At 45.5% G+C, this 10798-nt stretch overlaps 1 protein-coding gene across 1 annotated transcript in view; it reads right to left on the reverse strand.

Moving 5' to 3' along the window:
* Window positions 1-7442, reverse strand: part of grin2db (glutamate receptor, ionotropic, N-methyl D-aspartate 2D, b) — a gene marked incomplete at its 5' end in the record, with an annotated part of 36918 nt that extends 29476 nt beyond the window's left edge. The window contains 4 exons of the mRNA XM_083917975.1: window positions 1128-1456; window positions 5149-5415; window positions 6613-6819; window positions 7155-7442. Coding sequence (XP_083774101.1) covers window positions 1128-1456; window positions 5149-5415; window positions 6613-6819; window positions 7155-7442 — 1091 coding nt within the window. The remainder of the gene's footprint in view (window positions 1-1127; window positions 1457-5148; window positions 5416-6612; window positions 6820-7154) is intronic.
* Window positions 7443-10798: the final 3356 nt, after the last annotated feature.

The raw sequence follows: 10798 nt of genomic DNA on the forward strand, positions 1-10798 counted from the left end.
ATGGAAATGAAAGGAGAAGTAAGCAAATATCAAAAGACACATAAAATTAGTAAATGAAGAAAATGTTTTCTTGGAGGAGAAAATAGAAATCATAAGGCTGCTTATGATGCAACATTAAGCCTTCCCACTTGAAACTAAATCACAGCACCTCTATGGTGACAGGGAGGGCTTGTCTGGTAATCAAATCTTCAGACAAATGATCAGACACACAGGATTTTCAGGATCTTTGAAGTCAAACAACTGCTGCTCTCTCCATTGGCTGCAAGCTCTATAGTTTGTCTGATAATCACAGAGGAGGACAGGTGTTCAAATTGTCTCCTCATGTCATCTTGCTGGCTTCAAAACACAAAACCTGAAAGGAATATTTTTAATATGACAGAACGCCTCATATGGAGGAGCAGCAGCGTGTAGTTACAGACAGTCACCAACAGGTAGCACTGCAAAAATAAATAAATACATGGGAAATATCGTCCTTCTCTGTTGTTGGACATAGTTTATAGAGTCCATTAATCATTTCTCTTTAATTGTCACACTGTTTGTGCAGGGCTTCATTTTAAAAAATATTGTGTATAAACTAATTAATTAAATGTTTGGCTCATCACATTGACCAAACTTACACTCTTTATACAATGAAGGGAATAAAAAATAGACCAAGATGATAACTACCACCACTTGCTACAACGCTACCTGTTAGAGTGGGCTGCTGCACAGCCTACGAGGAATATATTAAAGCCAGCTCATTAATATACATGAGACATGGTCCGCTTGCTACAGATGCTGGGGTAATTTTGCCAACTCACAACTACACGCACCAACAACATCTATTTTGCATGGATGATAGCCAGCTCCAAATTCAGATATCCCCTCTGTGCCTGCTCTCTGACACTGAATCTACCAACTCCACCCATTTACCTTCCTGCTCATTCTGGCGCTGAACCAACTCGTTTCATAGAATACACCTGATCCTGTCTCTATTTCATTTTCTTTCCTTTTTCATATATTTTGTCTGCCATCTGCCTTGCACTCCCCCTCCACATCCTTACATTTCTCCCCTCTCCCTCCCTCCCTCCCTCCCTCCTCACATTCTCCCTGTAGAGTGTTTCTCTTTTCTCTTATCTCCCTCTCACCTCATCCTACCCCGCAGTCTCTGGGTCTGATTGGCGTCCGTCATGCAGTTGGTGACAAAGTTCGGCCCACCCGTGGTTCCGTAATCCTTGCGCATGGCCACTGCTCCATGAGTCAGCACGGACACACCCCGAGCGATCCTTCGCCGAGGTTCATCCCTCCAGCCCTGAGGCCGCACGGCAAACAGAGCCCTGGGCAAGCTCTCCATACTCAAACCTGAGAGAGCCGGCCCAACAGCGAACCACATGTGCGAGGCACCGGCCTGACCGGCAGCCCAGGCGGCTTTGAAGACCAGCTCAGCCTCCTCCTGGGAGCAGTACAGCAAACGTACCTGGAGGACAGTAGGAAGCCAGGGAGGGAACAGGGACGAGGGGAGACACACACACACATACACGCTAGTGAGATAAGGAGGGGACAGGGGAGACGTGGAGAGAGACAGAGGGTGGGAGAAGTAAGGGGAGACAGATAGAGCTGGAGCAGAGGTGCACCTGAACAGGAGGGGAGGAGGTTGGATAGTAAAGGCTATATCAAGAAATAACAAGGGTGCAGGGGGAAGTAAGAGGAGAGGTAACTGTAAGCTGATGTGATAAGGTTCATGGGAGTCGGACATGTGATTCAGGAAGAGAAGCAGACACAGCAGAACGAGGGAAGACAGCAGGGCGGCAGTGTGATGCGTGCTAACCACACAGGTGCAGGAGGGTCAGTGCTTAATGAGCCTGGGCCTGATGAAACACGCTGCAGTTATGAATAATGAAAACAGGAGTAAAACAGGAGTAAAACAGGAAAGGGAATATGGAACAACTGTAAATGGTAGAGCAGAGGGATAGAGAGGTAGGGGCGGGGAAGCAAGGGAACGGGGGGTGGGGGGTGGTGGGGGGGTTCACATCCTAACTTTTTATTTATTTTAAACACTACATCTTATATTATCAAAACGCAGCTCATTTCAGGTAGACTTCCCCTACAATTGCCAAGCATAACATTTGTTACTTTTTTCTTCTGTTGCCCTGTGGTTTTACCAGAGAACTGAGCCGACACACTCATGGTGCTGAAGACAGAAGTATCTGGGAGTCACATGGTTAAACACTGACATATGTTATTAAATGCAGGGTGGAGAAAAGACCTGGAGACAATGGTAGATGAAGGGTGTGGGGGGGGGGGTGGATGGGGGATGTATTCAGAAGTGGGAAAACAGAAAAGTCCCTCCTTGGAGAACTGTAAAGAAGGGGGGGAGGGGGTTAAGAAAAGCAAAGGATGACATGTTTTGGTGAAATCAGGGCCTGGAGAGATAAGAGATATCTGCAAAAGACAGGGAAGGGGGTGGTAGTGGAAGTGTGGCTGGGGAGAAAAAGAGAAGAAAACATTAAAGAGAGTGAAAGGCAACATAAGACAGAGCGGTGACAGTGGCTGAGCTCTCTGCTGAAAGTGCTGAGGTAAGGAGGTGTGAGCGGGGAGAGGAGGGGGGAGTAGAAATTGACCAGAGGGTTTTGAGGGGTTAGAGCTGAGCAGAAAGATGGAAAATGAGAGAGAAGGGGTTAAACTCTGACAAATACCTAAGAAGAAAGAAAGAGTAAGAGCATTTAAAATTAAAAAGTACATTAAAATGACACAGTGAAGAAAAGAGACAAAGGGGAATCGAAGGACAAAAAAAGAGGAAGACAACTCTTTCATGAAAGAGGAGGAGGAGGAGGAGGAAGAAGAGGAGGGGAGTCAAGGAAACAGACTGAAAGCACATTTTGAGAATTGTGCCTTCATTGAATTTTGAACTGTAATGGCTTGGCAAAACAATCCTGCCTGTATGCCAATAAACCTCCAGTGAATTAGGCAGGGAATGAGAGTGACAGAGGGGGGAGAGGAAGCATGGAAAGGAGGGAGGAAGAGGGCAACAGACAGAGAGGGAGACTGAATTAACGAGGGAAGGAGAGAAACAGAGTTATAAACAAGACACACACATATCTAAAAGATGGGAAATGGAGAAAGAGAGGAACATACACCAGAGAGAGAGAGAGAGAGAGAGAGAGAGAGAGAGAGAGAGAGAGAGCACAAGAAATACTGACAAGGCAGAAGCTGGAAGAGGAATGGAACAAAAGATAGACAGTGAGAGACTTCAGTAGAAATTGACCCAGAGACCCGCATCAGGACATCTGCAATGGTGACATTAGCATATATGTGAGAGAGAGAGAGAGAGAGAGAGAGAGAGAGAGAGAGAGAGAGAGAGAGAGAGAGAGAGAGAGAGAGAGAGAGAGAGAGAGAGAGAGAGAGAGAGAGAGAGAGAGAGAGAGAGCATGTAATGCAAACATACACAGCATCACTAAGCAGTCACAAGCATCTATTAGCCCTGCAGTAGTAAAATGCTAAAAGAAAGGAGTTTGTTGTGAAACGTAAGAGGGTTAAAAAAGCAAGCACTGCGTATAGGCAACACGCTGCAGGCAGTTTTTATATTAACAGTGACAGTAGCAGAGTGGAATCTAAGGAATCCAATACAAACGCACACACACACACACACACACACACTCTCTCTCTCACACACACACACACACACACACACACGCAGAGCTGCAGTGGCCATGCTGGGACATTAGCGATGACATTGAGACCCAGACTAAACCGAGACAACGGTGTGGCCGGGAAGACATGCAGCAAGAGGGATGGACTGAAGGAATGAAAGATAGCCATACAGAGATGGAGGTGAACAGGAAGGCAGCAGAGGAGAGTGAGCTTGTCTCCAGGCAAAGAAACGCGAGAGGGGGAGGCACAGAGAGGAGTGGAAAAATTGAACAGGAGGACCATTGGGTCAAAGAGGGGGTTTAAGGGAGGAGGACGAGGTTAAAAAAAAAAAGATAGAGTAAGGGTGGAGTGATAAAATAAGTTAGGGGGAGCAGCGGAAGTGAGAATGGCAGTTTGAAAGAACTAAGGAAACTACTTAGGAAACTAAGGAAAGGAAAGGAAAGGAAGAACGAGAGAAGCAGCGGGGTAGGAGAGGGAGCAGGCTTATAGTATGAAGGAAGGTACAAGGAGATACAAGCCAAAACCACAAGTCTTTCTGGTCCTTTATGAATCAACGTGAATTTGAATTTGTAGGATGAGCTCTTGTTTCAAATCAAAGAATGTTATTATTGTAATTATATATTGGAATATATTGTCATTTTTATTATTAATCATTATTAATAACGATATCTAACTTATATAATTATATATAACTTATGTAATTATATATACACAGAGTTAAATAAATCAAGTTTGAAGAACGGGAGAAATGAAAAATAAAATGCAATCTTGAATTAGATATGGTAATGTTCAGGTACAAAGTCTCCATAGGTGAGCGGCTTACAGCTCAAGTTCATCTCCTTCAACAAGTAAGTTATTCTTTACTTATCATTACTGATATTCTTCAAAACCACACAGCTTTATTTTAAAGACTAGTGGAGAACTCAGAGTTTCCAGAGATATCTACGAAGTCTAAATACTAAGTTAAATTTCGGAGGAAATGTGTATAAAATAATCCACAAGTCATCTTGGATATTTCCATTTAATGGAACGGTGCATCCATTATTATTTCACTGGGTATAAACAGCCTTTATAGCGTCAATGAAGAGCTGGAACGAGCTGACAGAATATATACCGTATGTGATACTGAGAGACAGTTCAGAACAAGATGTTTTTGCCAACTTTAAAGAGACTGAGGTATAATCGTGGGGAAAACTGTATGTTGAGTGGTTAACTTCTTTAGTGCCTAACGCGTAACTCTTCGTACAATGCCACCCGGAAACCAGCCAGCAAACCAGACTGACTCGTGGTTTTTTGTTGTACTGTTGAACTCTTTATGCCGTGGCAGATGTGAGGGGAAGAGAAGAACAGAGGGATAGAGGAGAGAGGGGAGAGAGAGATGTGGAGGGACAGAGGGAGAGACGAAGAAGGAAGGAAAAAGCTGGGAAGCCACCTGTCAGAAAGGGGGCCCCCAATGATACTCGCAGCACTTCCTCCCCTTTCCTCCCCCCTTTCCCCCCTCTCTCCCCCCTGTCTCACCTGCGCCTCGTTCTCCTTCAGCAGCCTGCGCGTGCGTGCCCCCCCGGGGTCGTCGGTCACGTTCAGGATCACCACACTCTTCTTCTCCCAGCCGATGAACGAGCCGTCAGTGAGGCCCTCCACCACAGACAGGAAATCTTGGTAGCCATGATGACGCGTGGACACCACGGAAAAGGACGTCCAATCGTACTCCTCCAGCACCTCAAAGATGACTTCTAATTGGAGGGCAGTAGAGGAGCTGAACTGGAGAAAGATGGAACCTGATTCCTGATTTGGGAAAGAGAGCAGCACACTCGGTTTAAAATTTCACTATAAAATTCCTCCTCTGTAGTTTGTCTGTCTTTTACATTCTTCTTCTTATATAGTTGAAATTCCTATATTCTGTGTGTACATTTTAAATTTCATGTATTTCTTCTGTGTTTTCCTATGTGTATACCTCTGGATATCTTCCCAAATAAAGTTCTTATTCTGATCCTGATTCTGAAAATGCAGCTACAATACATTGAGTAAGTAAGAAACCGCATTTTCACTACAAAGAACTACAACTCTCTGGACTGCTCCATCTTAATGCACAACAGCCCGGCATAGCGGGGCTTGAAGTTTTAATGCAGCAGCAGCACTTGTGCAGCCGCAGGGCTAAAACACACACAGGATTGTTGCACAAATTCTCCTATGACGTCCAGGAGGGAGTGTTTCTAAAAAGTCTGTTCAGGGGGATGGGCGAGGGTACAACTTCAAAGGAAGTTCATCAAAGTGCTAAAATTTAATTCCTCAAGACTAAACGGTAAAACAGATGAACAACAAATGAAATGCTTTTTGTTTTGTTTTTTTACCCCTTTTGGTGGGGAAAGTCATGTGACATTAGTTTCTCTGGTGCATACACACTCACACACAGATGTACAGCGGGTGTGCGCGCATACACACACACACACACAAACATACACACGCACACAAACTTATTCACTCACACACACACCCATTTCTTCTCATTGCCTCCATCCCAGGAACATCAGAGGCAGAGCGACAGACCCAGTTGGTGCCATTTACAGATCAAACACTGCAGAGTTTCAGCAGATCAGCAACCCTGACCTTCAACTTCCCCTCCGTCCCACCGGCACTTGCCCAAACCTTTTCTTCACAGAGAGGATGCGCGACATTGTGACATTGTAAGTTGTTATGGCAATATTAGTAGCTCTCCCTTTATAGCCCATTCATAGAGCTGTCAATCCATACTGCTTTAGAATACAGCACACACCTAATTAACATTGTTCCACTCGCCATTTGGAGCTACACCACTACACGCCTGGGACATTTGCCCACTTGTATTCCCCTGATTATCTACACACACACACACACACAGACACACACAGACACACACACACACACACACACACACACACACACATACTGTGCAAACGCTACCTCTTCACTCTCCCACCCCAATCCCAACCTCCCTCCTCCTACCTGTGGCATCCTCCCCAGCCCAGCTCCCCCTCCTACAGCCACTATGGGCAGTCCTGTTTGCGCAGAGACAAATTCCAGCATGGGGGCCAAAGGACCCCAGGCCGTGCGAGGGGGCCTCTCCTCTTCGTACACCAGACCTTGCAGGGGCCGCGCCGCCAGCAGCTCACACAGCTGGGACAACACTGTCTTAGGACTGCTGTCATTCACCTGTGAGAAGACAGAAGTAATGAAGAAAGAGAAGGAAAAAAAGATAGAGACAGGGAGACAAATAGAGTTGACCGACTAGGACAGTGTGTCCTGACTTTGTGTTATTCATATGGAAAGTGTCTGTAGTATGCATGAAATGTCTGGCTAACACTATAAACTGTGGTCAAAGACCAGAGCCAGACGCCCGCTCATTCAGCAAGGCCCACACAACGGCAGCAGTGTGCTGCTCATTCAGGTCAGATAATGGGAGTGAGAATGAATAATGGATGGTCATTGTTATTCCCTTCCTTCAAGTGAGGCTGGATGAGCACTAGGTAGAGAAGACAGTGTCCAACCTGTAGCCAGATGACGTTAGCAGAGCCCCACTGGGTGACCACACTCTCCCCCAGGGAGCCGTATACCCGGCCGAAGCCGGGGTAGAGCACCCTTCCCCCAGGCCCCGCCACCGCCGCCTCAGCCTGCACCGTAGCACCGGCGTGGATCACGGCGATGTTGAAGTTCATCATGGCCCCTGCATCACGCTCTCGCGGGCTGGGCCGGAGCAGGAGGTGGGGGGAGGCGTCCACCAGACCTGCCCACTCTGCCAGGACCAATAGGAGAGAGAGAGTAGGTATGGCGACCATGGCAACCTGCCGAGGGGGGGAGGCAGATATATATCGCACTAAGAGAGGGTGCCTGAAAGGAAGAGAGACAGCAAAAAGCAGAAGAAGAAGGTGAAGAAGAAGCAGGAGAAGAAGAGATTAAGTTAGACTCTAGGTTGGTGGGGTTTTTTTTTGCTTTCTATAATGTCCAGCAGAGAGGACATCACATCAAGAGAGAAAAAGAAAGAAGAGAAGGAGGAGGAGGTGAAAATGGAGAGAGTGAGAAGGGGGAAGAGAGAAAGACAGAAACTGATCAGAGATTGCATACAGGCAAGACGGAGTAATGAATTCTGAATCCAATCATGGGGTAATAAAAGTTAGCTTTGGCTGGAGAAAATGCTGGACGAGGAATACGGAATAGAGAGGGGAGAAAGCAATAGAGGGGAGGAAAAGAAAACAAGACAGAGAGAAGATGAAATGGGTGCTATTTAGGCTGCAGGCTGAGAAGGAACAATATGAGGAAAAATAGAACCTGGCCGTTGGAGGGACAGAGGGTGAGAAGGAGAGAGAGTTAATAGCAGACAGAGACAAAGATGGGGGCGGAGGTGGTTACTGTGCTGCATGAATGATAACAACAATTAAGATCACTGTAAACACACTCGCCCTCACACAGCTGCATCCACGCACAGACACATACATGCAAGTGATTAAATATGCACACGCAGGATAAATGCACGCTACACTATGCCGTAAAACAGTTTAATGATAGAGAGATAGGAGGGTTAATGCAGTGCACACAAACATACATGCACACACTCGCACAAACAAGCGCATAGGAAAGATAATGACTACCTGGGAGATAGCAGGGTTAATATGTGAGCCGCACACACACATGAAAACACAGCACATCATTTTCAATTTACTTCTGGTGCCAACTACCCTCCCTCCCTTTCTCCATTTCCTTCTCACTTTCTCCCCGCTTCCTCTCGTTGCTCTGTCTTTTTCATACTCCCAATCACTTCTCCCTATTTCCATGGCTTCAGGTACCAAACACAATTGCATTGATTAACAGGGACCCGCTGACATAATATTCCCTCTAAAGTCACTCTCCCCTCTCTGCGCCTCTATTTCCCCCCTCTCCTCCTCTCTATGTTTTCTGCTCCGTCTTCATCCTACTCTCCGCTCTTTGGCACAGTCGATTCTCTGACCCTGATCAGTCTTTTGGATAGAAAAAGAAAGCAGCAAAGAAAAGAAGAGTATTGCAGGGTTGGAGAAGAAAAAGTGAGGAGAAAGGGAGCAAAGAAAGCTGTGAAAGGAATAGAAAAGAGAGGTACTGTAAATACAGAACTGACTGCTTGATTGAGGGAAGGAAGCCGGTGGAAGAAGAGGAGACAAGGAGAAGAAGAGGACAAAGTGTGGTGGGATGGTTGGAGGTGGCATAAAATATGTGAGGAGAGTAGCAGGAAAAGAAATATTGATTACTGGGATGCGTATACGTGTTTGGCCTAAACAAATATGCCGACAAAACCCCCCTGTTTTGAGTGACAGGGCTGTGGGTATGCGTTTGTGTGATGGCTACAGAGAAATAAGGAGAGAGCGGTGAAATGAGATGGAATGAGGGAAGTGGATAGTTTAGGGTAAGAAAAAGAGATGGAGGTGTGGAGCGATAGGGAGAGACAGGCCTGTTAGTAGGCAAGAGGGAAGAGGACAATGTAATAATGAAGGGTAAAAACAGGGCTTTGTTGTTTTTTTGTTTTCTTTACGGAGAGGAATAGGAAAGACAGACGTGAAGAAGAGCGAGCCACAGACAAAGCTGCAGGAATACGGTACATTATATTATCTGGTGGAGCTGTATGCTATTGTGCTGAGCTCTGAGCCATTAACTGTTAGACCTGTCACTGTATTTCACTCTCATGAGGTGTTTACGTTGAACTGCTCAACCAGCGTGTGCCATTCCATCACAGCGAGGCTTGTTGGAAGTGTGAACACAGTGTATTTCCTACATACAGTATCCACTTTTTTCTGCGGAGCGCACACAATCTAGATATATCTTACTATATTGTTCATGATGAGTTCCAGTCTGGGAATCCTGCAAACTGGATCATAAAAAGGCGGCGAGGGAGCTCACAGAGAACACACAAACACAACAAGAGTACTGTTTTATTAGCGCCCGAGCAAGAAAGTGCCAGGGGTCAAAACGGTCCCTGGCACTGAAAGTGTGTGGAAACCTATTGTTTTAGATGAAATTATTATTTTTCTACTGCGGCATGGCATTTTTGAGGGGCTTAGGATGCATGTAGGCTCACATACATTGGCACACAGGTCAGAAGTGGCGAAAATTGCCAAGTTCAAAAGTCAATGGGGTGGGACGTGGCCAGTGGGCTCCATAGCGCCCCAAAACGCGCGGCATGGTTGGGATAAAGTTTTTTTGATGTTAATCAAATTTGGTGGGATCATTGCTCACATTTTTGGATTTTTTTTCACCGGAGAGGGGGTCAGCAATTTTGGATTTTGTGCGTCAATTTTCAGTTCTGGACCAAATGTTTCACCCATGTTCAAATAAGTAATGACTTTGATTGCCATAGTTGGGCTTGGGCATGGCACGTCGGCTCTATAGCGCCCCCTAATTACTTTTAGCATTTTTGAGGTGCTAATCGTGGTCTTTAGCGCACAAAAAGTTCAACACTTAGTGTCTATATGTAATACCTGATATGGGTTTTGGGATTGCGTGTGTTAAATTGGCTTGAGGGCACCCCCTAGAATACTTCAAAGTCATTGCCCCCACCCTTAAATTTGGTGTAGACGTATGAAATTTGGAAGGCAGTAGTATGGAGACTTTTAAAAAAGCCTCTTGGAGCCATACCCTAAGTCCAACAGGAAGTCAGCCATTATTGTGGGCGGTTTTCATGTACTTCATGCAAACTTTTTCTAACTCCTCCAAGAAAGATTATCGGTTAATTTAATGATTGTTTGGTATGATCCTCCCACAAATGTGACGCTAAATTGTGAAGGAACAGCAAATACCTCGAACGATGATGTCATAATTCATGTGTCTACACGCCATTTTAGGCAGGTATGGTGTTTTTCATAACTTCTCCTAGAGAATTCAACGGATCATGCTCAAATGTGGTCAGCAAAATCACAGGACCTTCATGATGCCAAATTGTAAAGCATTTGTGTTTTACTGGAACGGGGTTACAGTGGCCAATTGAATGTTTCGCCATGACACAGTAAACTTTTGTAACATGACTTTACATTGTCCATTCTGCCCCAGATTTCACAATCTGTTTGAAAGTCCAGACCTGAAGACATCTACACACCCATATTGAGTCAACAGCAAGTAAAACTTATGTGATAATGCGTATATACTGTATTTGGCAAGGGACAGCCTAGCAAAT

The sequence above is a fragment of the Echiichthys vipera genome, assembly GCF_963691815.1.
Source record: "Echiichthys vipera genome assembly, chromosome: 8".
Classification (NCBI taxonomy): Eukaryota; Metazoa; Chordata; class Actinopteri; order Perciformes; family Trachinidae; genus Echiichthys; species Echiichthys vipera.